The sequence below is a fragment of the Microtus oregoni genome, unplaced genomic scaffold, assembly GCF_018167655.1.
Source record: "Microtus oregoni isolate MIOR12 unplaced genomic scaffold, Mior012 000015F_ref0000493, whole genome shotgun sequence".
NCBI classification, from domain to species: domain Eukaryota; kingdom Metazoa; phylum Chordata; class Mammalia; order Rodentia; family Cricetidae; genus Microtus; species Microtus oregoni.
In genome coordinates this window covers 40,319,385-40,347,352 of record NW_024543074.1, presented here as the reverse complement: position 1 = coordinate 40,347,352, position 27,968 = coordinate 40,319,385, and the positions used below count along the sequence as shown (strand labels likewise).

Sequence of the window (27,968 nt, the reverse complement as noted above, 5' to 3'; positions counted from 1 at the left end):
TGGCTCCTATCAATAGTGCTGCAGTGCACACAGGATACGCAGTAGTCCCTCTTGTCTGTGAACGTCATTTCCTGATACATACCCAGGAGTGTCATAGCGAGGTCATAATAGTAGCTCCATTTTACTTTTCTGCCAGCTGACAGCCCACAATGGCTACACTAATTCACACTCCCTCGGTAGTGCATAAGGTTCCTTTTTCTCCACATCCTTGCCAAAAAAAAAAAAATTATTTTTTCTTTTTGGATGAGAGCTTTCCTAACTCAGGTGAGATGGAATTTCTTTGTCTTATCTTTTGTGTCTCCTTGTTGGCTCAAGACTGGTCTGCTGTTGCTGGAGGGTAGAGAGTGTGGGAGGAAGACAACAGGGTGCGGAGGGAGGAGGCCAGGGTCAGGCTGTGCTCGTGAGAACACTGAGGTGCTGTGCTGAGCAGAGGTGGGGCCTGTCAAAGTCCAGCAGAGTCAGAGAGCAGCCTGAGGGAGGCTGTGTGGTGAACCTCACACAGTAGGCTGGCCAGTAGGAAGTCCCATCAGGAGGAGAGCCTGGGACAGCCAACGTAACTAAACTAACTAGTGTGGCCTAGCTTAAGGAAGCCCCGGATTCAAGCCCCATCACTGTATGAAGTATGAATGGTTATGGTGCTTGCTATATGACCATGACCGGCCCTCTGGAGGTAGAGGGAGATTAGAAATCGAAGGACATCTTCAGCTTTGTTGTGAATTTTAGGCCTGCCTGGGATACCCGAGACCTGTCCTGAGACCACCATGGAAGGCAGTGAGATGAGATGCAGGATGGAAGAGAGTTTACTTAAGTAGAATTGATGAGGTGAAAGTCGGCTGGTGCCCGGGGCCAGACTGGGGACAAATGTGTGGAAATCTGGCCTTCTGTTAGAACCCTTCTCCCCTGCAAACCATCTCAGCCTTCCTTGGAGCCTCTTTTGTGTGTTACTGGGGGCGCATCATCGTACCTGATAAAAAAAACAACGCAGTGGTGGCGCACGCCTTTCATCCCAGCACTCGGGAGGCAGAGGCAGGCAGATCTCTGTGAGTTGGAGACCAGCCTGGTCTACAGAGCAAGTTCCAGGACAGGCTCTAAAGCTACGTAGAAACCCTGTCTTGAAAAACAAAACAAGGGGGCTGGAGAGATGGCTCAGTGGTTAAGAGCATTGCCTGCTCTTCCAAAGGTCCTGAGTTCAATTCCCGGCAACCACTTAAAAAAAAAAAAAGAAAAACAAAACAATAAATAAATAACAAAAAAATTAAAAAAAAAAAGGTTGCCCTAGGATTAGGTGCAATGACAAAAGTGTCTCTTCCCCACCCCTTCCCACATGACAGATCACAGAGTTGATCTCAGCTGAGCCTCTTCCCAGCAGCTGAAGTCATTGTATTGCACTTGCCAGAGAACTTGTGAGTCTTTGGGGATGGAAAATGCTCCCCAGCTGGCATTGTTTGTTCTGGCCAAGGTCTCTCCCCCTCTTTACCTTACCCCCCCCCCACGTTGACATAGGCAGTACTCTACCCAAGAGCTACCAGAGGAATTGAGTGGCTCAGCGCAATTTCTTCCAGAAACCCAAGGTCCTTTGGAAAATTAAACTCGCACAGGAATAAAACCCTTTGTCTAAGGCCAGGTGTGGAGGTGCATACCTATAATCCTAGGACCCGGGAGGTAGAGACTGGAGGATTATAAATTTATTGTTGGGGCTGGAGAGATGGGTCAGCAATTAAGAGCATTTGCTGCTCTTTCAGAGAACCTGGGTTAGTTCCTGGCATCTACATGGTGGTTCACAAGCATCTGTAACTCCAATTCCAGGGGATCTGACACACTCTTCTGGCCTCCATATGGTACACATATACATATAGGCAAGACAACCATATACAGATAGTCTGGTGGCGCACGCCTTTAAGCCCAGCTTTTGGGAGGCAGAGACGGACGGATCTCTAAGTTTGAGGCCAGGCTTCTCTAATTTGATAACAGCCAGGGCTAAAAAAACAACAGAGAGAGAGAGAGAGAGAGACAGAGACAGAGACAGAGAAGAAAAAGAGAAAAAAAAACTACTAAATCAATCAGTCAGTCAATCAAACAAACAAACAAAACCAACCCTCTTGTGTGAGCAACTGAACTGTGCGCTAAAGCACAGGTGGGGTCACTCCTCTTCCACTCCTCCCTTTCCCTAAAATAAGACAGCATGATGGTCCTGGATGGAGGGGGGATACCCAAAGGCTCCCATGGTTCCAGAGTGGGATGTCCAAAGGCTCCCATGGTTCCAGAGTAGGGATTTGGGTTATCAGACAGTCACCAAGTTACCTGACCTTCATCCCCAACTCTGTTTCAGTTAAGGAAGCTTTCAGCACCAAGAGCAAGTAGACATATTTAACTGCATGAAGGTATTTAGACTCCCCCCTCTTTTTTTCTGTCATGGGTAATCTTAGTCTATCTTCAGATACAATCTGTATACAGACTAGCCTTGAATTTCTGATCTTCCTGGCCTCATAACCTGAATGCTGAAGTTACAGGCATGCAATAACATTCCTGGCTGTAAAACAAGTATCTGTATTAATTATTTGGTCCTGTCTGATATTTAGAAAAAAATTTCTGTGATTAGAAAGCTGTAGCATAGCTGGGCGGTGGTGGCGCACGCCTTTAATCCCAGCACTTGGAGGCAGAGGCAGGTGGATCTCTGTGAGTTCGAGGCCAGCCTGGACTACAAGAGCTAGTTCCAGGACAGGCTCCAAAGCTAAAGAGAAACCCTGTCTCGAAAAACCACACACACACACACACACACACACACCAAAAAAAAAAAAAAGCAGTAGTATATCAGGAATCAGAAGTCTGAGCTGGGGATGTAGGCTCAGCAGTCAAAAACTGGGACTAGAAAGTTCAAGGCCTTGAGTTCAATCCTTAGCACTGTGAATAAAATTAAAAACCTCTGGAATCATTAGCCTGAATTTCTCAGTGGTATTGTGGAATAGCATGTGCTAAGCATTCAAGAAGAGACTGATATTCAATCTTCAGTACTAGGAAAAAAAAGCCTAATGTCTCCTGCATTACAGCCCAACTCCTTGTTACAGCGTCAGCCATATATATATAAAATTTTGAGACAGGGTTTTGCTTTTTAGTTCCAGCTAGCCTGGTACTCACTCTGTAGCCCAGGCTAGCCTCAAAACTCTCTGCTGCAATCCTCTTGCCTTGGCATCACAGGCATGTACCACCACCCCTGACTTGCCCATTATTATATTGTTGTTATATGTTTATTGCTTTTTTTTTTTGAGATAGGGTTTCTCTGTGTAACAGTCCTGGCTGTCCTGGAACTCACTTTGTAGACCAGGCTGGCCTTGAACTCACAGAGATCTGCCTGCCTCTGATTTACAAGTGCTGGTGTGTGCCACCATTGCCCAGCTTTCTTCTTATTTATTTATTTTAAGATTCTGTTATTTATTTATTTATTTATTTATTTATTATGTATACAATATTCTGTCTGCATGTATGCCTGAAGAGGGCACCAGACCTTGTTACAGATGGTTGTGAGCCACCATGTGGTTGCTGGGAATTGAACTCAGGACCTTCGGAAGAGCAGGCAATGCTCTTAACTGCTGAGCCATCTCTCCAGCCCTAAGATTCTGTTTTGCCAGTGTGGTGGCACACACTGGAGGCAGAGGCAGGAGGATTACGAGTTCAAGGCCAGCCTGGGCTACACATTTTTGAGCCAGGCCTTGGTGGTGCATGCTTGTAATCCCAGCACTCAGGAGGCAGAGGCAGCTGGATCTCTGTGAGTTTGAGGCCAGTCTGGTCTACAGAGTGAGTTCTGGGACAGCCAAGGCCACACAGAGAGACCCTGTCTCAAAAACAAACAATCAAAAAAACAACAACAACAACAAAAAAAAAAACCCCAAAAAATCCCCAAAAGAACGAAACCATACAAACAAATAAAAAAACCCAAATATTCAATTAAATACATTTTGCTTTGCCTTCTAGTATGTTTGTGTAACAATGGGTGCCTGGTGCTGAAGGAGGACATCAGATTCCATGGAACTGCAGTCACAGATAGTTGTGAGCCACCTTATGGGTGCTGGGAACTGAACTTAGGTCCTTTGAAAGAGCAGCCAGTACCCTTAACCACTGAGACTTTTCTCTAGCCCCAGCCTACACTTTCTTTCTTATTTATTTATTTATTTATTTAATCAAGGCAGGGTTTCTTTGTGTAGCCCTAGCTGTCCTAGAACTCACTCTGTAGACTCAAGAGATTCGCTTGCCTCTGCCTTCTGAGTGCTGGAGTGCTGGAATTAAGAGTGTGTGCCCGTCCTGCCCGGCTTCCCAGCCCTCCATTATTTTAATGTAGGAAAAACTAGATTTTGTTCTACCTTGGACTGGCTTTGTGCCCTCGAATAAGTATCTTGATTTCTCTGAACTCCACTGACCTCATCTTCAAAACAAGAAGATGAAGCAACATTCAGTTTATTTTCCCAGGGCTAAATATCTCTAGTTGAGGAAGAGTCCTAAAGGGTCTCTTAAATTCTGAGCGCCCCAGGTCCCACCCAGCAGGACCTGACCAGCTTTGTTGGCACCGACACAGATTGCTGGGTAGATAGGCCAGCTAGTCACGTGCGGCACAAAGTCCCGCTATGCCTAAATGTTATATGGGCGTACATCTCCCCTCTACAGGGAATTATTTAAGAACTGTTCCATGCTAGATGTGCTGTAACGAGCCTTTAATCCTAGCAGTTGGGATGCAGAGGCAGGTGGATCTCTGTGAGTTCGAGGTCAGCCTGGTGTACAGAGTTTCAGGACAGTCGGAGCTACTAAGAGACCTTGTCATAAAAAGAGTTCAAAGTCATGACCCTGGGTCATGTGGCTAGTTTGAGGTCAGCCTAGATTATATGAGATTCTGTCTCAAAACAAAACATGACCACTAATAATAATTATGTCAATGCTGACAGAGCCCAGAGTAGGTCTAGTATAAATACCACGTTCAGAAAGTATTTACCAAGAAGTCAGAGTGCATCCTGATGGAGGAGTGCACTGCTGTGTAATAAAATCCTGCTTCAAATCCTGAGTTCCTTTAAACCTTAGGTTTTTCGGCACCTCTTCAAGCACTAGCCTTAGTGTGTTTTATAATAGGGACTTCGGCTGTTTCACTGACCCCTTAAGTAAGGCATTAATTGCCCTTAATTTTCCTCTGAGAGAGCTGTCCCAGGCTTTCAGGCCAGTGGCTGGAGTTGGAGCTGCACATCAGATTGCCATCAGTTCTTCTTCCAGTATTCCTGATGACCATAACACCACGGTTTCACCCCTGAGAGTCTTCAGGAAGCCTGGCCCTCCATCTAGGGGACCACCTGCCCCTTAGTCCTTCTTTTGGAGAGGCCAATCTTCCAGGTGAGTGTGGGACTCCTGGGAAGGCCTGCAGTCTTAATGTCCTCAGGTTTCTAGAACCAGTCCCAGAACTTCTCCCATTTCCAGTATTTTGGGATCTGAGTTGAAGGAAACCTCAACAACTAAAGAAGTCAATCTTGTCTTCTTCATTATTTCGTGTAGTGACTACTGAACAGCATTTGCATCTCGTGTTTACTGTGCCTCCCCCCACCTTACAGTGTAAACTCTGGGAGGGCAGGTGCATGTTAGCCTGGTTTATTGGCAGACCTTTCTAAGAACTTTGCAGGCCCCCAGAGCACGAAGTCAGTAAATATTTATCATACTGAATGACAGTGAAACTTAAAACCTCCTGGAATAAATGGTTCCTTCATTTTACAATTAAGAAATCGAGCCTCAGGAGGTGGACCTGACTACTGCAGATCAGATGTCCTAAACAGCAAAGGGGTCAGGGTTAGGATACAAATCTCAGAGCTCTCCGAGTCCCCCAACTGTCAGTTCAACTCCACCTGAAACAATTCTTTAGAAAAACATAAGTTACTTGAAAGAAAAGCCATTTCCTGCCCATAAAACACTGAGATTCGGGGGCCTGGATAGGGTGGGCACTACTGAATCCCGTTCTCTTTCCGAGGCGTTCGCTGCCTCTAAGGGGTAAGGACTCATTTGGACCCACTGCGGGTGTTCTGGCCAGGCAGCATTTGGGCCAAGGTCACCGGAGTGGGCCCAGGAGTCATGCACAAGGGGCAGTCAGAGAACCCTTTGCAGCATTTGCCAAGTTAGGGCCGACGCATTAAAAGACCCCTTCCCTGGAGTCCCGCAACCCACGTCGCCAGCGTTGTCAGGCCGTCTGGCCGCGTGGCCAGGCCCCATGTGCTCCACCTGCGGTAGCTCTTGGGCGCTGGCCCTTTAAGGCTCCTCCCCCACCCCCGCCCTCCAGAGTTGCATCAGGCACGTGCTCGCCCCCGTCTGCTTGCGGCGCGCAGGAATGGACGCCGGGGGGCGGGGACGGGGCGGGGTTTTCCGTCGTGCGCGCGCCCGCCCGCCGCCGCGCCGTCCCCGCCCCTCGCGCGCCGCGTCCCGAGGCGCGCGCCCGCCCGCCGCCCGCCGCGGATCGCGTGGTCTGGCTCGGCTCTCCGCGCCGCTCCCCCCCCCGGGCCGTCCGCACCGCTGCAGCCCCCCGAGCCGCCCCGGGCCGGGGGCGGGGGGACGCAGGCCGGGGACCGAGACCAGCTAGGCCAGCTAGGCGCGCCGGAGCCCTCTGCTGCCCGGCGCGCCGCTCCGCGTTCGCCCGCGCCGCCCCGCGTCCGCGCGGCCCGGGCCCCGGCGCCCCGCCAGCGGCCTCGAGCGGGGCCCGCGGCGCGCCTGGCCGCTCCGCGCAGATGGCCACTCAGGTAGAGCCGCTGCTGCCGGCGGGTGCCGCTCTGCTGCAGGCCGACGAGCACGGCCTGACGAGGAAGAAGCCCGTGCCTGACGCCCAGGCCGAGCCGGGCCCGAGCGACGGCGGCGGCGAGCCCGACGGCAGCGTCCGCAGGCCAAGGCCCGCCTGCGCCAGGCCCAGCCGCGACGGCGCGGAGCGCGAGAGCCCGCGGCCACCCGCAGCCGCCGAAGCCCCAGCGGGAAGCGACGGCGAGGACGGCGGCCGGCGTGACTTCGTGGAGGCGCCGCCGCCCAAGGTGAACCCGTGGACGAAGCACGCGCCGCCGCCGGCCGCGGTGAACGGACAGCCGCCTCCAGGTGGGTCTGCTCGTCGCGGCACTGGCCCGCGCGGTGACGCGGGCGTTTCCTTCGGAGCGGGGCTGCCGGGGCAGCAGCGGTTGGTGGCAACGGCGCGCCTCGGGCCTAGCTGGCTGGACCGTGCCGGGAGGGGCCGCTCGGTGTGCTCCCGGTGTGCCCTGTGTTTCCTATGCGTGCTGCTACCCCGGGAGTGCGTGTTCAGTAAATATGTGTCACGGCTCTGAGCGGGGCCCGGCTTTGAACTTAGCAACTTTGCGCCTCGGGGTGCCGGGTGAGGCGTGGAGAGTGCGGGCTCCGGCGTGCAGTGGAGCCGGTGGCGGCCTGCGGCGACGCGAGGGGCGTGTGTGGTGGCGAAGGAGTGGCCGGGCCGGTGCGGGGCGGGCGGGTGACAGTTGGGCGCCCCACGCCGCGCCGGGGCTGTTCACTGCGCTCGCCGGCCTGGGCTGCGCGCGGGGCTCCCCTCCCCCTCCGAGTCCGGACGGGAGGTGACTAGGGAATCCCAACCGAGGGCGATCGGCTTGGTCAACGACGGGCACGCGCCTCGGGTACAGCCTTAGGGGCACAGAGGATTTCCGCTTGTGTGTTCTCGGGTTCCTCGTAGTGAGCGTGGCCGTGGAGTTTGACCGTCCGAGTCCCAATACTTTATTTTTTTAAACTCCCTTACACCGTGGGCACCGAGGAAGTCGGAGATAGCCGCTTTCAGGTTCCAGAGTGCAGGAAAGTGCAGCTCTGTCCCTGGGGGAACTCAGCATAAGCCCATTCTCAGCAGCACGTTGGTTGCCCTTTCGATTTCTCGTAGGGTTGCTTCATTAGGAGGAGGGCACATGGGGTGGGGGGTGCTGTAGTACTAGTGTTCTCTTCCTCTCCTTCCCTTCCAGAATCCTCTTATGCAAGGGGCAGTGCTGAAACCTCCATTTTCTTTCAGATCCTCGCTCTCCACCCACAGAGTGGGGGAAACAACTTTTAAGACGCTCTTTGGTCCTGCCCCTCTTTAAACCCAGAGGTATAATCATCCTCTAGGGAGCCGCGCTCCTCAGAAGTTTAAATGAGGCTGTTCACTCAGGCCGCCGCTCTTAGCTACTGGTGAACCTGCCTTGTGGGTTTTAAATCAGCTGTGACATCAGGCAGGATTGGGTGCCTGAGCTGGCATTTTGTGTAAAGCCAAAGGCCCTTGATAACTTGCGTCACTGGGGTTATTGATCGTGGGAAGAAGACAGCTTGACTGGCATCTCAACTTTCCCTCCGGATAAAGCCAGACACGATTTAAGTGACCAAAGAACAAATTCTATGTAGGGTAGATAAGTTCTGTTCCTTTTCATATAGTTTATTATTTTGGCTTTTTGAGACTGGGTTTTTCTGCCTAGTTCCGTCCTGGAACTTGCTCTGTAGACCATGCTGGGATTAAAGGCGTGCACCACCACCGCGGGCCTGTCCTGGTTTTGTTTATTTTTTATTTTGGGGGGGGGGGATCTTAAAACAAGAGAGTGACTACCAGTTTGCTTAGGATCTTTGAAATAGTCTCTTGGCAGACTACCGGAATTAATCCAGTAGCTTCTGAGTTTAAGCTTGTTAAGGTCTTGATGCGTTGTAGAGTGAATTCTGTGATTGGGTTGTCTGCGGGTAAGGTTTGGTCGTGCCCTTATTTCGTCAGCCAATGGGATCTGTAGGTCCTTTTTCAGCCCTGGTTTTATTTGTGGACTGGACACTAGTGGAGTGACTGTGTGGTCTTGGGATTTTTGTGTTCTGTGATGCATATGTTCTTGGGAGTCTACAGAAATGAGTGTCTCATAAGCAAGCTAAGCTTTTCAAAGCTTGCTGCAAATGCCTATTTTTAGCTTCCTTTTGGCTCAGATACTGATGTTTTAGTTCTTCAGAGACACAAGCAGTACTAGTAATAAAATGTTTTACCATTTCTTTCCTCCCATGTGGAGTTCTCAATCTAGTTTAAACTTTCAACTCCTAGGTTTGTAGTTTTTTTGGGGAATGGGTGAGGGCATGGTCTTCATGTAGCCTAAGGTGGCATAATACTTATTTAATCAAAGGTGGTCCTGACCTCCTTATTCTCCTGCCTCTGCTTTCCCATTCATGAGATTGCAGGTATATAACACCATTCCTGGCTTAGGTTTGTAGTTTTTGAGACTGGTTTCTTTGTAACTGCCCTGGCTATCCTGGGACTCACTTTGTAGACCAAGATGGCCTTGAACTCACAGAGACGTACCTGCCTCTGCCTCAGTGCTGTGATTAAGGGTGTGCTGCGGGTTTGTAATTTTAAATTTTGGGATTTGTCCTTTTGGACACCCTTCCTAACAGTATTATTTACATTCTTTTACCCTTATTCAAGCCACACACCCTCTGAGTCTGTAGAGTGCCTGTGCGGGGAAGAGACTGCACGTGTTCACAGTGCTATCTGTACCTTCCCCATTTGTACAACAGGTTAATTTATGATGTACCTTCCTCAAAGAGTAGTAGTGAGCATTCACTGATAACTGACACCTGTGCGTGATTTAGTCTAGAGCAGTGGTTCTCAGCCTTCTAATGCTGTGACCCTTCAATAGAGTTCCTCATGATGTGGTGACCCCCCACCCATAAAACTATTTTCGTTGTTAGTTCATTACTGGAATTTTATTACTGTTATGAGTTGTAATGTAAATATCTATGCTTTCCAGTGGTCTAAAGGGACCCATGTGTAAGGGTCCGTTGATCCCCAAAGGGGTCATGACCCACAGGTTCAAAACCATTGGCTTAGTTAGTGCCTGGGAGATTATAGGACCTCAGGAACTTTTATCTGGATCTCCATCTTTATTTTTACCTTTTTTTTTTTTAACTTGTTTACTTGTGAAAAGAAAGCAGTTGCTGGGTGGTGGTGGCGCAAGCCTTTAATCCCAGCACCCCGGGAGCAAAGGCAGGCGGACTCTCTCTGAGTTCGAGGCCAGCCTGGTCTACAGGAGCTAGTTCCAGGACAGGCTCCAAAGCCAGAGAAACCCTGTCTTGAAAAACCAAAAAGAAAGAAAGGAAGAAAGAAAGCAGTCAAAGATGCACACGTTTTGTTTTTGTGTATAGCTCAGCACCCCCACAAGAAACACGGATTGCTTTAAGGTTAACCTTTGAACTGGGCATGGTGGTTTGCACCTCTTATCCCTCATCCAACAGAAGGATGGCTGACTGACCGTTCAGAGCAAGTTTCTGGCGACAATTATTTTTGGTTTTTCTAGCTAGGGTTTCTCTGTAGCTTTGGAGGCTGTCCTGAAACTCTGTAGACCAGGCTGGCCTTGAACTCTGGTGTTCGGCTTGCCTCCTGAGTGCTGAGATCAACAGAGACACTATCTTTAAAAAAAAAAAAAAAAGTAAAATAACTTGACTCAGTGAGTTGATACACCCTTACAATAAAAATTCATGAACATTTTTACCCTTCCTTGTTTTTGAATGCAAAGCATATGGATGAACAGCTTTTTTTTTAAAAAAACAACTTGTTTTGTGTGATGGGGTGCTGGCATGGAGGTCAGGACATCTTACAGGAGTCTGTCCTCTCCTTCCACCATATATGGGTCCTGAGGACTAAATTCAGATTGTCATGCTAGTTTGCAAGTGCTTTTACCTGCTGAGCCATTTTGCCAGCCCATGGTATCTGTCCCTTCCTCTTTCCTCTCAGTAACAACTGTGGCTCTCCTGGAACTCACTTTGTAAACCAGGCGGGCCTGGATTTGGAGACCTGCTGGAATTAAAGGTGTGCCCCCACTGCACCTGACTAGTAATGAGTCTTAAAGGTTGGCCAGTCCCTCAAGGAACTGACTACTTTCATTGTTGTTTGTTTGTTTGTTTTTCAAGATAGTGTTTCTTTGTGTAGTCCTGGCCTCTGGAAATTTACTTTGTAGACCAGGCTGACCTTGAACACGAATGAGATCCTCCCGCCTCTGCCTCCCAAGTGTGGAAAATCAAATTTTTATCCACTGCAAGCTTTAGTTAATTTGCATCTCCAAGACCCTGGAGATCACTCACCCACGCTCTCCCTTGTACAGCAAGCAGCCTGTGTGAGTTTGTTGTCTGTCTGCCTCTCACTGGTTATACTGAGAAAGCTTGTACCTGAGCTGGGGATAGAGTCTGAGACTTAGCTGCTTCCTTTGTGTTGTATGAGGCTCTGAAATGGAACTGATGATTGCAGAGTCAGGGTTCCAAAGCCAGCTAACTCAAGGTGGGTCCTTTCCTGTTCCTGCTGCTAAACTAGTTGGTCATCACTAGTATCTTACAGCATCATTTAAGTCTTCACACTCTGGCTCTGGAAACTGGGTTCACACTTTTGGTTACTAGCTGCATTTCTAACTTGCTGGGTAGATAATCTTGGCATTGTGCACCTCTCTGAGTCACTAATAATTTACTCCTAAAGGAGCATTTTAAGAATTGAAGGTAGCAAATATTTAAAAATCTCTTAGCACGTGTGCAGGGCACAGTGGAAACCCGTAAGTGTTGCATATAGTAAACCCAGTTTAAAATTATATTTGTGGGGTCAGTGAAATTGCTCAGCAGATAACGGCACCTAGTACCTTCTACTAATCCTTATGGCTTGAGTTGAATCCTTGGGACTCACGTAGTTGATACCTGCAAGTTGTACTCTGATCACACATTTATAAATAAAATAAGTATATACACTTGTAATAGTTTTCATCATGTACTTATCCTGCTTTCGATTAAGACCCAGTCACATAACCTATGGTCTCTGTCTTGTTTCTTCTATGCATTTAGATTAGACCTAAATGTTTTAAGGTTCTAGTGTTAAAACTGTTCTCCCTGCTAGAACCCTGAATCCACTCCCCACCAAAACAAAACTGAAGCAGAGTTTTTAAAGTGCATGTTTCCTCAAATCTACCCCAAGTTCTGGGATTAAAGTGTGGCTACTCAAGTTTATCCAGTGTTAAACAAGAAAGTCTGTTAAACAAATGTTTTTTATCAGTAAAGAGATGGACTTTCAGAAGGAGGCTGTTAAAGATGAAAAGGTTGAAGTCCTGTCATGCATTGTGGTGAATCTTGTCTAGATTTTCATTTGAACAAACTGGGCCGTGAGATGTTTTGAAGCAGGGTATGGTGGCTCATGTCTGTGCTCCCATCACAGGGATACTGAGGCAGTACGAGTTCTAGGTCAGCTTGGGCTGTCTCAAGCAAACAAACTCCCACACAAGTCCTTTTGATAACAAATGGCAGATTTGATCATTGTAGATTATATTAGGTTATCCTGTTTGGTTGAGGTCATATGGTCATTCCCTTGTTTTGAGTTTGGTTGTTTTTGCAAATGAACACCAAGAACAGTTTGTGTGAGGCTTAAGGCCTTTTCACCCTGGCTTGTGTTGTCACTTTTTCTTCTGAATAAGGAAGGCACTTTTAGGATTCTTTGCAGGGGAGGGGAGCAACCTTCAAGCTACCTGCCCAGCAAGGACAGGTGATTGGGAGGTGGCTCTGGCTTTTGAGATGGGGTAGGGACAACTCTTGACTGTGAACCTCATGAGAGACTTTGGAGATTTTTGTCTGGATCTGCAGTGGGTCCCAAGCCAGAGTCAGCATTTTATGCTGTTACTCAGCTTTCAGTCTTCTCTGGGAAACAAGCAGAGAGAGAAGGAGCAGTGCCTCAAACCACAAAGCCCTCTTAAAAATGGAGAGCTTGGCAGATTTGGGAGTGCCCCTGTTCACAAAATCCAAGAGGAGCTCAGAGGGGTAATTAGGTGTTGGTTGGCTCTGGAAGGGTTTCTTCAGTCAAGGCTCACAGACCTCTGTTAGCTGTCCCAGGATGATCTCAGAGAAGTGGCCAGGAACGAGAATGACCTTAGCCTCTTGGGATTGAGGTTTTGATAACAACTAATGAAGTGAAGGAAGAAGCTGAGGAAATTTAAAGTAGAACCTGGGCAGAGCCTTTTTTTCTTTTCTTCTTCGAGACAAGGTTTCTCTGTAGCTTTGGACTCTGTCCTGGAACACTTGCTCTCGTAGACCAGGCTAGCCTTGAACTCACAGAGATCCGCCTGCCTCTCCCACCCTAGTACTGGGATTAAAGGCATGTGCCACCACCACTGGGCAGATTCTTCTATACCTTCCCTAGCTTGCCTAGCCTCTTCATTCCTTATGCACTTTGGACTCAAGCAGTGCTTCCTAGATTCTGAGAATCAACCTGATTCTCAGAATCAACAACTTACACTGGTGTAATTGGCACACAGCCAGAAGATGCATTCCACAACCAGATTTGTGTAAATTGAGGACTTGGGGGATGGGGTATTCCGTGCCTTTCTTAAATGAGGGTGAGTAGCCAGGAGTTGTTGAGTTTCGAGATGGCCAGCCTTCTGTGGCTGGTGACCTGAGATGTCTCCCTGCAGGTTTTCTATGAAATAACAAGGACAGGCTTGATGTGACTGACACCTTTGTCTTTTGACTGAACTCAGGAGAGGGCCTTCTGTAAAACTGGCCAGGTGGTGAGCATCTTCATCTTAGTCTAGGGTACTATGAGCACACATAGTTATTGACCACCAGAGGCTCCTGCATCCTACAATAGCCAACCTGCATAATTTTTCTGTTTGAAGTCACCATGTAGTCTCAGCAGGTGCTGCTACCCTAATTCCCATATGAAGAACAGGCTCACAAGAGATTGAACAACTATCCTAAGTGTGCAGAGAAACTTAAGGCCATCCTGCACTCTCTTGTGTTTGTCAAAGCACATCTGATTCCCTAGTGCTATCTTTTTGGACCTTAAAATTTGCTTCCAGATCTAGATTTTTCCATATGTATATATATGTGTGTGTGTTTTTGGAGCCTGTCCTGGAACTAGCTCTTGTAGACCAGGCTGGTCTCGAACTCACAGAGATCCGCCTGCCTCTGCCTCCCAAGTGCTGGCATTAAAGGCCTGCGCCACCACCCGGTTCGAAACAGTTTCTCTATAGCTTTTGGAGTCTAGTCTGTCTTGGAACTCGCTCTGTAAACCAGGCTGGCCTCGAACTCACAGAGATCCACCTGTCTCTGCCTCCTGAGCACTGGGATTAAAGGCATGCGCCACCACTGCCTGGCCTCAGGTCTAGATATTTCTTTCCACTCTGTTGAGTGTATGAACTGGACATCATTTCTCTCTTAGGTTGCCCTATCAGCCTCTTTAACTCTCTTCTGTTACTCCTGCTTAGAACCCTCTGATAAGCCTGGCGGTGGTGGCGCACGCCTTTAATCCCAGCACTTGGGAGGCAGAGGCAGGTGGATCTCTGTGAGTTCGAGACCAGCCTGGTCTACAAGAGCTAGTTCCAGGACAGGCTCCAAAACCACAGAGAAACTCTGTCTCGAAAAAGCAAAAAAAAAAAAAAAAAAGAACCCTCTGATAGCTTCTCAGAACAGGAGTCCTTAGTCCATCCTAAGATTTCCTGACTTGGGTCTCCCACCCAGTATGCTACAAGCACCACTTTCTTCCTTCCCAGCAGTGTTGGAAAGTGTTTGACATGCTTTTGGTTCTGGAATGCTCTGTCTCTGGATTGTTGTCATGATGAGGCCTTCCCAGACCACCCTGCGTAGTCTAGAAACCCTGGCCCTGGACTGTATCCCATTCCTCTGACTCTGCTTTGTCCTTTTTAGCTTTGTCTCTACTTGGTCAAGGTGTCCTCAGCGCTTTAGCCAAGGCTGCTAAGTTGTAGTGGTAGTGGGCGATGAACACACACTGATGAGCAAGTAAATAAACTTCAAGTGTGTGAAGTGTTGAGGATACTATAGTGGATAGGAGGACATGTACCCAGAGTTCATTGTGCAGGAAAAAGCCATGTGGGAAGAGTGCATGTGATGTAGCAGGGATATCCAGTGGAGTTCAGCTCAGAGTTGCTGGGGAGCAGGGTTGAACTGGCATAGAAAGGGTGAGTGGCTACTGAGAAGAGCCTTTGGTCACTTCGTTTTTGGTTGAGAGCAGGGTGGGACTCGGGAACTGAGTTCTTGTGGTTGGAGTGTAGCCAGCTACTAGAAAGGTGGACAGTCCTGCTTTATAGGAGTGCCAAGTTCCAATTTAAGTAGAGGACCATGGGGAACCTTACAAGATTTTGAGTGAAAAGTGATGTGGTCAAATTTTTCCTTTTTACAAGATGATGACCTCTTACATTAAGATAAATGGTTTGGGTTTTCATATCTGATCTTTTGGGATAGAATTTCCAGGTTCCAAAAAGGAGCCCCCATGTTACACTGCCCCTCAGTCACTTTGCAGCACAGCCCTGAACTTTTCCAGGTACATTTTCCTGCATGTCTGAATTCAGCTGAATTAACACCTGTGCTCAGGAACAAGACGTTTGCATTTTCCTAGACTGGCTACTAAGTACCTTCCTGAAAAGGCTTACCTAAGGAGGTAGGCTTTGTTATGGTAGGTGTGCCCTGGCATTTGATTTTCCTCCTCCTCTTTGAAGAGAATGGGGATTATTAAAATTGGAAGGGGATGCAGAGATGGAGTACTCCATTACAGGGTCCTTCACCGGTTAGGCTGCTGTGGCACAGCATGACACTGGCACAACAACTTAGATCAGGTGTTTGGGCTTTGGGTTTCAGAGGGTTCAGTCTTGTGCTGCTTGGCTGGGTTACTTTGGCCTGAGAGAGGTTGAACATAGAACAGAAAGACTATATAGAGGAGGAGACTGTTCATCTCTTGGTGGACGTGGGAACAGTGAGGAAGGACTGGGCAATAACCTATGTCCAGCTAGGGCTCCACTTTTCCTAAGACATTTCTGAAATCTTAGGTAAAATTATTCCACCAGCTGAGGACCAACCCTTAACATGTGAGCCTCTGGGGGACATTGCATATTCAAACCATAGATCGCACCCACCTACTAGAACCGCTAGAAGATGGGCTTCAGTGAGTGTGTCTGGAAGTTCTCCACAGGAACCTGGTTCAGAAACTGGGGTTTTACTCTTGAGGTCTTGAATTTGTCCTTTCATTTTGCTTAACAGTGAGGATGAAGCCATTCTTTTTCATGGCCCAGCATCCTCTGTCCCTTGATCCCTAGGATTTGGAGCTGAGCATTAAAAGGGAGGTAATTCATGTCACATCCTCCAGCTAGTTTTTCTGACCCTGCCTTTTACTGTAGAGGCGGATTTAAGGACCTTGTAAGAAACCCAAATGGAGGTGGTCTCTCTCTCTCTTTCTGGGTGTGGATATGTGTGCTTACGTGTTTGTCTGCTGCCTGCCTGTCTTCCGTCCTGTGTTTGGAGGTTAGAAGACAACTTGCTGGAGTTGGTGCAGGTGCATGAGTGTTCCAGCAATCTGATTCAGTCCTCCTTTATGTGCTGAGGCAAATTGTGGCTCTTGGAGTTTTTAGTGGAAAACAAGCCTGGATGCTTTGTGGTAAAATTGTCCATTTAGTGCTTTTGTGTCTTTTCACAGCTTTGGATTTGTTGCAGATAGCTCTCCTTTCCTGTGTGTGACAAAAAGATCTGTTGACATTAGCAACACAGCCTTGTTTTGGGATTAAGTCCTGTCATCTCAGTGACTTCATGGTTAAGTTTTGGTGCAGGTGTTGTGGGAAGCATTGGTGGATTTTGGCTTGGTTAGTTGGTAACTTTGAACAGTGTCCCCAAGTGAACAGAGAAGGTGCTGAGTTCCTTGCCCAGTAGCATTTGAATAGTTTAGATGGTGATTTCTTGAGCAACCTGTAGCAATAAACTGGCAAAGTTCTAGTTTGTTGATTTAGAAAATTTTTAGACTGTTAGCTGCCACCCCCTCCCTTACAATTAAATAGTAAGCAAGATAAATTCACCACAGTGGGGCTTTTATTTGGAAAGAAAGAAGTCACAGGTAGGTTAGGTGTGGTGATACACATCTTTAATTCTGGTTCTAGAGATGGAGGTAGAAGGATTGCCCTGAGTTTAAGGCGGGCCTGAGATACTGCAGCAAGAACCAGGCTAGCTGCGACTGCAAGCCACACCAAAAACAAAAGGCTGGGCACAATCATTGCCTCCCAGCCCATGAAAGGCCAAGGTGGATGGATGGATGGGTCCCTGAGTTTGAGGTCAGCATGGTCTACATAGGGAGTTTCAGGCCAGTCAGAAACACATAGTGAGATTCTGTTTCAAAATATAAAAACAAGTCACAAAGTGTCTATTTGCATCTACATCCTTGTGTCTGGCCTCCTGGCAGGTTTCAAGTGATTTGCTTTAAGAACAATTTAAAGAAATCATCCATATTTTAAAATTGGGGCAATTAGGCTGGGTGTGGTGGCTTACACACCTTTAATCCCAACACCCAAGAGGCAGAGGCAGGCAGATTTTTATGAGTTTCAGGCTGGCTTGGTTAACATATAGTGAAGTGAGTTCCAAGACAGCCAAAGCTGTGTGAAGAGACCCACCTCCAAATGAGGGTGTGTGTGTGGGGGAGAGTATGGGGAGGAGAGAGTATCTAAAAGTTTAGGGATTTCCAACTTTGCTTTAAAGAGAAAAGGCTGCATAAAACTGAATTGCTTGAGAGTACTGGATGAGGGACATGGTCTGGAGTTAAAGTGTGTTGCCACTGACAGTTGGTGGCCAAAGCACAGCCCCTCAGGACTACTGGCTAGTAGCTGTTTACATGCAGGGCCTTGAGTTTTCATCTTTCACCAGACTTTCTTCTAGCATAAAGCCTGTGGGACTGTGTTCTGATCAAGGTATAAGCTGAAGACTGGCCTTGTAGAATAGTTGAGGAGTTATTGGGTGAAACTGGAAGACTCTTCAGAGGGAACTACTTAATCTCCTGAGGGAGAGTGAGGGAGTGTGGTGAGGACGAGATACCAAGAGCACTGCTGCCTGAGGCCCTGGAGCAAAGCTATGGATGAGCTTGCCAAGGAAACTGTTGTGTTAACCCCAGCTAGCCTTTCCTTCTTTGCCCCTTCCTGTGGACTGGGTATAAATAACATCAATGGTTTTATTCTCTTAAAGCCCCTTCTACCCTAGTCATCTCATAGGTGTGAGGATGACTAAGCAGGACTTAACTACCACAATGGAAAGGGGAAAGAAAAATGCCAGGCAGAAGTCTTGTGCAGTGTCCTTTTGTTTGGGGAAGGGAGCCAAGGTTCCTTGGAGTATTTCTCTCTGGTCAGAGGCTTCTCCCAGGCAGTGCTGTCCTGTGCTCTATGTAGGGGGAGGGAAGGGAACAGGCAGGGACATTGGAAGATCAGCTGTGCATCTCACTGAGATACTTGGGCAACCTTACTGAACTTCCCCACTTCCTTTCCAGCTTCCTGTGAATGGGAGTTGTTAACCACAAGGTCTATCAAGGCTCTTTCCTATTCGGATTAATTTTCACTGTATCAGTTGAGTCAGAAGTTTAGGTGCACGCCTTTAATCCCAGATCTCTATGAGTTCGAGATCAGCCTGGTCTACAAGAGCTAGTTCCAGGACAGGCTCCAAAACCACAGAGAAACCCTGTCTCGAAAAACCAAAAAAAAAAAAAAAAAAAACTGTGGCCCAGCGGTGGTGACACACACCTTTAATCCCAGCCCTCGGGAGGCAGGGGCAGGCGGATCTCTGTGAGTTCGAGGCCAGCCTGGTCTACAAGACCTAGTTCCAGGACAGGAACCAAAAGCTACGGAGAAACCCTGTCTCGAAAATCCAAAAAAAAAAAAAAAAAAAAAAAAGTTAAGATCCTGATTGTCAAGATTTCATTCAGAGAATCTCCTACTCAGATTGGACCAGCTTTCTTCCCTAGAGCTAGGCTAAAGCAATGGGACTCTAGGTATGTGGTCTAGGTCAAGACTTCTGGCTCATGCTTGGTAGGGTGAGCTCCCATAGGTGCTGAGTACTTAGCAAGCAGATAGACACTTCTTGGAAGGAATGTGAGGATTCCTACATCCTGTGTGTGGGTAGATTGCTTCATTACTGAGATCCTCTTCTGGTCTGAACATGTAGAACGTAGGGCTGGTAGAATCTGGGGTCCAAGTGTCAGCCATCTCAGAACAGAGGTGGACTAGGACAGTGCTCAGGTTTATCCAAACAGAGCCCATGTCTTGAACCTGACCTTTATGTGACAGGAACTGCTTGGCTCTCACCAAGTTGAAAAGTCACAGTCAGCCATTGGTTTGAACAGCCTACCAAGAGATAGGCCCTGGGCCTTCTCCTGTGCCCTAGAGAGAGCAGCCTGGCCTTATTGTTTACATTCCCATAGGGAAGCAGTGAACTAACTACCAATTATCTGTCCCTGCCTAACAAATCACCTCCCAAAATAGCAGCTTAAAGAAACCGCCATCTTGAGGGTGTGTGTGCAGTCCTGTTATCCCAGCTACTTTGGAGGCAGTTTCATAGAGAAGTACTGGGCAGTGACTGGGGGCAGGCATTGTTAAGGAGTTGGCATGATCAGAGTGATCATTCTAGCCAGAGAAACTGTACCCAGTTTCCTCCAAGGACAGAGATGGCTTGTGTAGAAGAGGAGGGCTCAGATGTTTAGGGGACTCTGCATTCTGTTGTGGACGCTAGAGAGCAATGACACTGGCAGTGACATGCTTTAAGATTCCTCAGGTTGGGGCTGGAGAGATGGCTCAGAGGTTGAGAGCATTGCCTGCTCTTCCAGAGGTCCTGAGTTCAATTCCCAGCAACCACGTGGTGGCTCACAACCATCTGTAATGGGGTCTGGTGCCCTCTTCTGGCCTGCAGGCATACACACAGACAGAATATTGTATACATAATAAATAAATAAATATTTAAAAAAAAGATTCCTCAGGTTAATAAGCTGCATGGTGGTGGCACACAGGTTTAATCCCAGCGCTTGTGAGGCAGAAGCAGGTGGATGTTGTTGAGTTCAAGATGAGGCCAGCCAGGGCTGCACAGAGGAACTCTGTCTTGAAAAGCAGCAACAAAATGCTTAAAGATTCCTCAGGTTTGTGGAGAATGGGGTGGGGAGCAAGATGGAAGCAGAAAGGCCTACAGCAAACTTGTGCAAGACAGCAGTAGACATGAAGGAAATAAAGGCATAGCTACTTGCTGGAGATTTCTTGTTCCCTCAGTTAGACACATTTTGATACCTAGTAGCATATATGATCCAGAAAATGATTGAGCCAAAATTCCAAGATGGTAAGGGTTAAAGATTGTTTTTAGTTGTGTTGTTTCTTAGAGATTTTAAGCAGTCCAGAAGGTTGTTTTGTTTGATCTAAAACAGGACTTGAAATCATGGTATTCAAGTAAGATTTCAATACAAAATTTTCCTTTGCCTTCTGTCAGAGCAGAATGTAGGCAATGTCTTTGTTTATACCTGCAGATCTACTTTCCTAGGAAATGTGGGGCTGGAGAGAGGGCTCAACTTAGTTAATAGCACTTGCCGTTCTTTCAGAGTACTTCAATTCTGTTCCCAAAACTCATGTGGGGTGTCTCTAGTGTCCTCCTGGTCTCTGCGGGTACTGCACTTACAAGTGCATACACACACACACACACACATACACACACACACCGCCATACATATAATTAAAAAGAAAATCTTTTGTTTTTTTGAGACAGGGTTTTTCTGCATGGCCCTATCTATGTCCTGGAATTCCACTCTGTAGACTTGGCTGGCCTTGGAACTCACAGAGACCTACCTCTGCCTCCCTAGTTCTGGAGTAAAAGGCGTCTGCCACCACTGGAGATCTAGTGGCTACAATCTTTGGCTTCATCTGCTCTAGTATCTGATCAAGTTGGGGGCCCAGTGAAGCTCTGTGCCCTTAAAACACTCTAGGCAGCTGGAAAGTATAGAGTCTGCCCTCTTGCTTTCCTTTCCAGAGATATTGCAAGAGAAACCTTTATCAGAGGGAAGTTTTCATTCCAGCACTGGGGAAGCTGAGAAGGAAAGGAGTCTAAGGCCAGCCTTGACTGCACAACAGGTTTGGAGGCCAGTCTGGCCTACATGAGATGGCCATGCTGGACCTTACTGTGGGTTTTGACCAGCTGAATAAGACTTTTCATCAGTAGGTCTAGAGCAGGCTGAGAAAGCATGGAGAAGCCAGTTCTGACTTTGGTCTTTTTTTTTTTTTTCACAGTGGGTGTTGTATACAGCACTTAGCCAAGCTGCTGTGCCTCTATTAGGTCTTAGCTCATTAGATCTGTCGCATGGGTGGCAAGGTTGCCTTATAGATTCTGGTTAAAGTGCTGGGATACGCTTACTTCTTACATGCTTATCAGAGTTCTGAATCTCCGTCCCATTCATTTTTACCATAGTCATGTGGGGCCCAGTTCTGGGCATGATCCTTTTTTGTGAGAAAACGATTGTCAAGATGATTCAGTGGTTACGAGCCCTTGGCTGCTCTTCTAGAGGTCCTGGGTTCATTTCCCAGAGCTCATGTGGCAGTTCACAACTGTCTGTATGTAACTCCAGTCCAGAGGACCTGATATCTTCATAACAGACATACATGAAAGGAAAACATCAATGCACATAAAAAATAAGAATAAATCTTTAAAAGAAAAAAGAAAACGGAGCTCCTATAGGTTCAGAAATTAACTTAAGGTTGTGCAGTAGTAGTTAGTAGCTGAGATTTGCCTGTTAAACATTTACTCAAGTTACTACCTTACCTATTGCCTAGTCTTCATTCTCCCTAACTAAGAGAAGAAAGAGAATGTGTGTTATATGTACATACATGCATATGCACAGAACTACAAAACTTAAGCTGTTTCTGGAAGGAGGGAGTCCCATTGCCCCTCTGGCAGGCTGGAGGCTGGGCTCTCTGGGCATAAGACTAGTGAGTGGGTTTGAGCCAAGTCTTGGGGACTTTGGATCCTGCCAGGGAGCCTTGACCCTTCTTCCCCTCAAGAAATGTTCTTTTAGTTATGTTGGGGCCATACAGATCTGTTGGAAAGAGAGCTGATGACCTTGGGGATTTTTCAGGTCTGGCCTGAAGAGTAGGAAGAGTGGACTGGCTCTCCACAGGGTTTATGAAGTCCTCTGGGCCACCAACTATTATGTGCTGGGCCTTTTAGCCTTTTGAAGTGGAAAATTTGTTTAAATTACTCAGGCAATAACAATTCATCATCAAAAATGTCCAAAAGGAAAAACCTTGGCATTGTGTCCCACCAACCACCATGAGTACTAGTAAGCACTAATAGGATTACATCTTTCTCTAAATCAGTACTGCCTGCTAGAAATACAATACAGTGGACTGGGAATGTTACTCAATGTATAAGAGTGCTTGCTTAGCATGGATGAGGAAAGTTCTCTAGCTCCTAGCAGGCTTGGGAGAAGGAAGGCAGGAACTTTCAGTCAGTGCCAGACAGCTATAGAGGGAGGCACACACAACTGCTGCTTGTGCTCTTCACTCTCTTCCTGTCCCTTTTGGGACATGAGTCATGCTCAGAATTCACATGTGCACTTGTTCCTGCCCTGGCTGAGAGAACCCTGGCAGTATAGGCACACTTACCTTTGCTACAAGAATCAGTGTTCTTCCCCCTATACCTGCTGCCTTCTCAGAGTTCCCGTAGCCTGCCATTTGGTTTTGGAAGTGGCCGTAGAAGAAATCAGTGGAGGGTAGGCAAAGACCCTCTTTTGGTCTTGTCCAGGAAGTGTCTCCAAACTACCAGGACACCATTGGTAGATGTTAACCAACAGGGCTAGAGTGGGAGGGACTATGAGAGACTCCTTCACAGGCAGCTCTGCGCACTTCCGCCCAGCTTCCATGTGGAAGGCGTCCTCGTGTCAAGGTACACAGAAGCTAGTTTCCTTGTTGCTTTGTCCTCTCATTCCAAAGTGAAATGTTTTTTGGGCTGCCTCCAATGGTACTTTTGCCTGCTGCCAGACAGCTACCCCTTTGAAGGAGGCAGCTAGTTTGCCCTTGTAGTGACTGATACATGGGCATGGATAGCGTGAGTGCAGTGAGCAGTGTGCTTGCTGTTGGAGTTTTGCAGGGACAGCCTGTGAATTCTGTGCCCCGGGTGCCTTTGGATTGCATTGCTAAGTCAGGCTGTCTCTGCTCTGTTCCGTTCTACTACCCTGTCCATTTACAATGGACTGTGTGTCACCGTGTACTCTTCAGTCTGCTGCTGCCCCCACATGGATGCTGTGATGAAGGGCCTTTCTGGGGCAACTTTGGATCAGCCCTCAGGTGGAAAGGGTCAAGATTGCTGGTGACTGAGACTCTGCCAGCTAGGGAAGGCAGCCTTCTCCACACTTGACTCAAGCCCATTCTTTATCATCATCATCATGCTTGCTGCCATGAGCCAAGTCTGCAAGTTGGGAGGGATCTCCAGGGATCAAGAGGTGGCTTGCCTTGCATTCCTTGGAGTTCTGTTGTCCTGAGACAAGATGTTGCTCAAGGTGGCAGTGGCCTACCAGCTACAATGTCCTGCTGGTAGCTGGAACAGGTATGAGCTAGGACAAACCAGTACCAAGTAGCTATCAGTCCACCATCAAGGTCTCCTTCAGAGAACTTGGGTTGTGTTTTTGCATTTGTTCTTCCTGACTTTCCTTCATTTCTTGGGAAGAGCCCAGGCTTAAAGATTGTTTTAGGACAGAGTGGTCCATGGATGGAGATAGTACTGATCCCACTGTCAGCCTTGTCATCTTATACCAGATCCTGTTTGTTGTGGTCTGGCCTTCACCGTTCCACAGCACATCATATGCACCCATAATTGAGAGAAGAGCACAGTTCATCCATTGCTGACTGGAATTGTAAGCACTCAGATTGGTTACTGTTGCCCTTCTGCCTATAATATAACAGGCATAGACCTCAGACTTTTCCTGAGCCTCTTGCTGCCTGAGATTCTGTATATCTCATGTACAGCACCAGGCAGTAGCATATGAGACAGTCACAAGTAGGCTAAAGAATAAAGTCTCATATGCTGAGCACTAGGAGTGGGGATTGGCTGTTCATCATTGCTTTCCAATGGCAGGATCCCAGGCCTAGGATCTGAAAATCAGTTTGCTGGAAACTGAACCCAGAACCTTAGGAGAATTGAGTGAGGGATTTATCACTGAGCCACATCCATGATCCAGTTCACTATTAAGACCAGTCAGGAAAGTCATGTCTCAGTTCTAGTGGGAAGGCAGCAGCCTAGTCTAATAAGATAGATGAAGTGGTGGTGGGTTAGGAAGTACTTATTAGCTCTGGTCATCAAAGGCCAGGAAAGGTAACTTGTTATCCATTTAGTTTTCCCCTTGGCCTAAATGCATATCCTGACTTTTCACCTTGCTTCCCCTTTCTGACATCCTTTTTGACATTTTGATCTGTGGGCTTTTTAGCTTCTTGCACCATCTGCCTCAATTCTGCTTCTAGAAGCAAAATTTTCTGGGGCTTTGGATTTTGCTTGAACCCAAGATCTTGCTGTTTAGTAGGCCATGGGGCATTGCCTTTATTTATGATAACAAGAGCTTCGACTACCCCTCCACACATACATAGGTGAACCCTTTATTCCTAGGGCTTGAAGTGCAGACTGGTTGGTAAACTCTTTGTCCCTGGCTCTGTTTTCATCATTAGAATTTCCTGACCCCTCTCCTAATCACGTATGAACCCCTAGCAGGGCTGGAGGCCAGACCCTTTTCTTTATGGAGGGAAGATTCCAGCATTGCAGACCTCCCTGGTTTTTGGGGGAGAGAACCTGTTTCTACACCTCTTTGATCCTTTGACCACAGAAGTGCCATGGTTGCATTTCCACAGCTGTGAGGTGAGGGTTTTCACTGTTTGCCTATCCTAAATTCAGATTTAACTGAATGTCTTGAGTTTCAGTGTACTGTCTGCCGGCCACACTTTCTCTGTTTCTATCCTTTTGGGTCCTGAAAGATTTGGAAATTGTCCAAAGAAATGAAAAAGGGTTGCTGTATTTCCCTGAGCTCATTTCACATTAACAGTGCTGTGAGTGAATGTCATATCTGACATGGTGTGTGCCACTTTCAGTCATTAATGATATGTTCCCCAGTTAAGCTTATCATGTTATGGGGTACATGAGATCTATTGGTTAGTTTTGACCCATCTGGCCAGGCCTTGGGTGTTATGTTGGCAGTTAGCATGTTCAAAGATGGGTTCCATAGTTCATGCCTTTAACCCAGTGACTGGTTAGGTAAGGTACATCGTTGGTGGGACTGGTTTGGTGTGGAAGTCAGAGCCCCTCTACTTGATTTTTTGAGACATAGGGTTTTACTGTGTAGCTTAAGTTAGCCCCAAACTTGCTGTGGTAGCTCAAGTTCTCCTCAGACTTGTGATCTTGCTTACCTGCTTGGATTATAGATGACCTGGCCACTCCAGGCGCTCCCTCTACTTCTGCAGAAAGTGTAGTATGCAGAAACTCTAAGGCGTCTTTGAACAGGGTCTAGAGACTGTTGGTAGATCAACATGTTAGTTGCTCTGTCTGTCCCCCCCCCCCCCCCCCCCCGTCATGTTGACCTAAGCTTCTCTCCTTTCGTATTGGGGCAGGCACAAAGCCCTGATTAGCTTATAGGAGCCAGGACTGCTGGCATAGAGCTGCCCCTAGTTGATCTGTTCCTGTTCTGTAATGACTTCATGCTCATCATTGAGGTGTCTTTAGGACCCATCTTAGTCCATTTCTCCATGTTGAAGAGGAAATGTCATGGTGTTTAAGAATCCCTCCTTTAGAGAGCGGGACATCCGTCCTCGGGTCGCAGTGTTTGTGGTGTTGATCACCCGGGAGTGAATTAAAAATGGGTGATGTTGAGAAAGGCAAGAAGATTTTTGTTCAGAAGTGTGCCCAGTGCCACACTGTGGAAAAGGGAGACAAGCATAAGACTGGACCAAATCTTCGCGGTCTCTTTGGGAGGAAGACAGGTCAGGTGGCTGATTCTCATACACAGATGCCAACAAGAACAAAGGCATCACCTGGGGAGAGGATACCCTGATGGAGTGTTTGAAGAATCCCAAAAAGTACATCCCTGGAACAAAAACTATCTTCGCTGGAATTAAGAAGAAGGGAGAGCCGGGCGGTGATGGCACACACCTTTAATCCCAGCACTCTGTGAGTTCAAGGCCAGCCTGGTTTACAAGAGCTAGTTCTAGGACGTGCTCCAAAGCTACAGAGAAACCCTGTCTCAAACAAAAACGAAGAAGGGAGAAAGGGCAGACCTAATAGCTTATCTTAAAAAGGCTACTAATGAATAATTCCACTGCCTTATTTATTACAAAACAAATGTCTCATGGCTTTTTAATGTGTTCCATAATTTAATTCATACCCCACAATTCAGATCATGAACGGCTAGCAATGCTTTGTTGGACAGTCCTGATTAGGGAAAAATCATGAACGGCCAACAGTGTTTTGTTGGTTAGTCTTGACTAAGGAAAACTGAATTGTAGAAAAGTGGATATGATCTTTTTAAAAGTAACGATTCCAGTTGTGTGATATTAAAGTTCTACTTTCCACAAGGATGGGGGTGACTCCTCAAACCTATTAAGTGGTTTTATAATTAAATTTATATAATTGGACATATGAATATGTTTAAAACACTGGGGAAATTCTGTCACCATCTCAGAAACGAGAAGACTCTCCTGTGGTAAAGTTTGTACTCTCTGCTGTTACAGGCCATGGCTAAAAGGTCAGGAGGCAACTGTCTATTCTTGACTCAATGGTGTTGTTTTATTAGAATTCCCTAAGTCAAAGGATGCTGCCTTTTACTGTTGAAAGGCACTTACTGTGGTCTATGTATAATATGCCAATTAAGGAATATTTAGCACATGCTCTAGTTGATCTATTAAGTTAAAATGCCTTTAGAAACCAGCAGCTTAGACCTTACTTTTTAATTCTTTATTATCTAAAACTGAATTGTAATTCAGAATTGTCCTTAAACACCCTTTCAGAAACAAAACAAAACTGGAACTTCTATACATGTGTGATTGCTGGTGGCATTCTTTGTCAGCTTTTTATGGAAGGATTAAAATAAAGGAGATGTTTGCACAGTAATAAGGTTAAAAAGAAAAAGGGAATCCCTAATTTTTGGTCAGAATTGTGGTGCATGTGAGGAAGCAGATGGATAATGGAAACTCAGTCATTTGTGTGGGGAAAGCTGCTTCCTACCCTGTGAGTGGGAATGGGTGCACACAGTTTTTTGCTGGGGAGAGGATTGGCTTTGCCAAGTTGGAAAGCTCTACATTGGGAAACTGCAATTTCATGTCCCAGGACCACTTCAACAGCAATTCACTGCTGATGTGGCCCTCAGGTTGCTTCCAAACCGCAGGCTCCCAGTATACAATGAATATTTTCCTCTTCAGTTCTGGCTAGGTTAGGTATTATCAGTGTATCCACTCCCATAATCAGGACAGTAGAAAATAATTTCTTGTATAGACAGAAGCCTCTCCCAATATCCAGCTGTTTTGAGATTTTTGATTTAGGGCAGTAGAGGTGACACAAAGTTGTCGTCTTTGGAGGCTAAGGCAGGGAGATTTGACAGCAGCCTGGGCTTTTTTTCTTTTCGCTTTATTATTAATTTATTTTTATATTTTTTATATGCATGAGGGTTCTGCCCACATGTATGTCAATGCCATCTGCATGCATTTTACTTTTGGTTTTTCTTTTTCTTTTTAAATATTTATTTAATTATTATGTATACAATATTCTGTCTGTGTGTATGGCCAGAAGAGGGCACCAGACCTCATTACAGATGGTTGTGAGCCACCATGTGGTTGCTGGGAATTGAACTCAGGACCTTTGGAAGAGCAGGCAATGCTCTTAACCACTGAGCCATCTCTCCAGCCCTTACTTTTGGTTTTTCGAGACAAGATTTCTCTGTTTAGCTCTGGCTGTCCTTGAACTTGTTCTGTGGACCAGGTTGGCCTCAACTCAGATCCTCCTGCCTCTGCCTCCTAAGTTATGGGATTAAAGGTGTGCACCACCACCACCACCCAGCTGCAAGTCAGTGCCCTTGAACTGATGAATCATCTCTCCATCCCCCACCTGGACTTATTAGTTAGCCTGTTTCAAAGATGAACAACAACAAAAAAGTTTGTAGTACTGTAGGCGGTTGCTTATCA

At 47.0% G+C, this 27,968-nt stretch overlaps 1 protein-coding gene and 1 pseudogene across 1 annotated transcript in view; both read left to right on the top strand.

The window, feature by feature from the left end:
- The first annotated feature begins 6,445 nt into the window (after positions 1 to 6,445).
- The window catches only part of Larp1 (La ribonucleoprotein 1, translational regulator), a 47,980-nt gene continuing 26,457 nt past the window's right edge, over positions 6,446 to 27,968 (top strand). The window contains exon 1 of the mRNA XM_041664905.1: positions 6,446 to 7,095. Within this exon, the coding sequence (XP_041520839.1) occupies positions 6,741 to 7,095 (355 nt within the window). The 5' untranslated portion in view covers positions 6,446 to 6,740. The remainder of the gene's footprint in view (positions 7,096 to 27,968) is intronic.
- Positions 25,652 to 26,105, top strand: LOC121456606 (annotated as a pseudogene).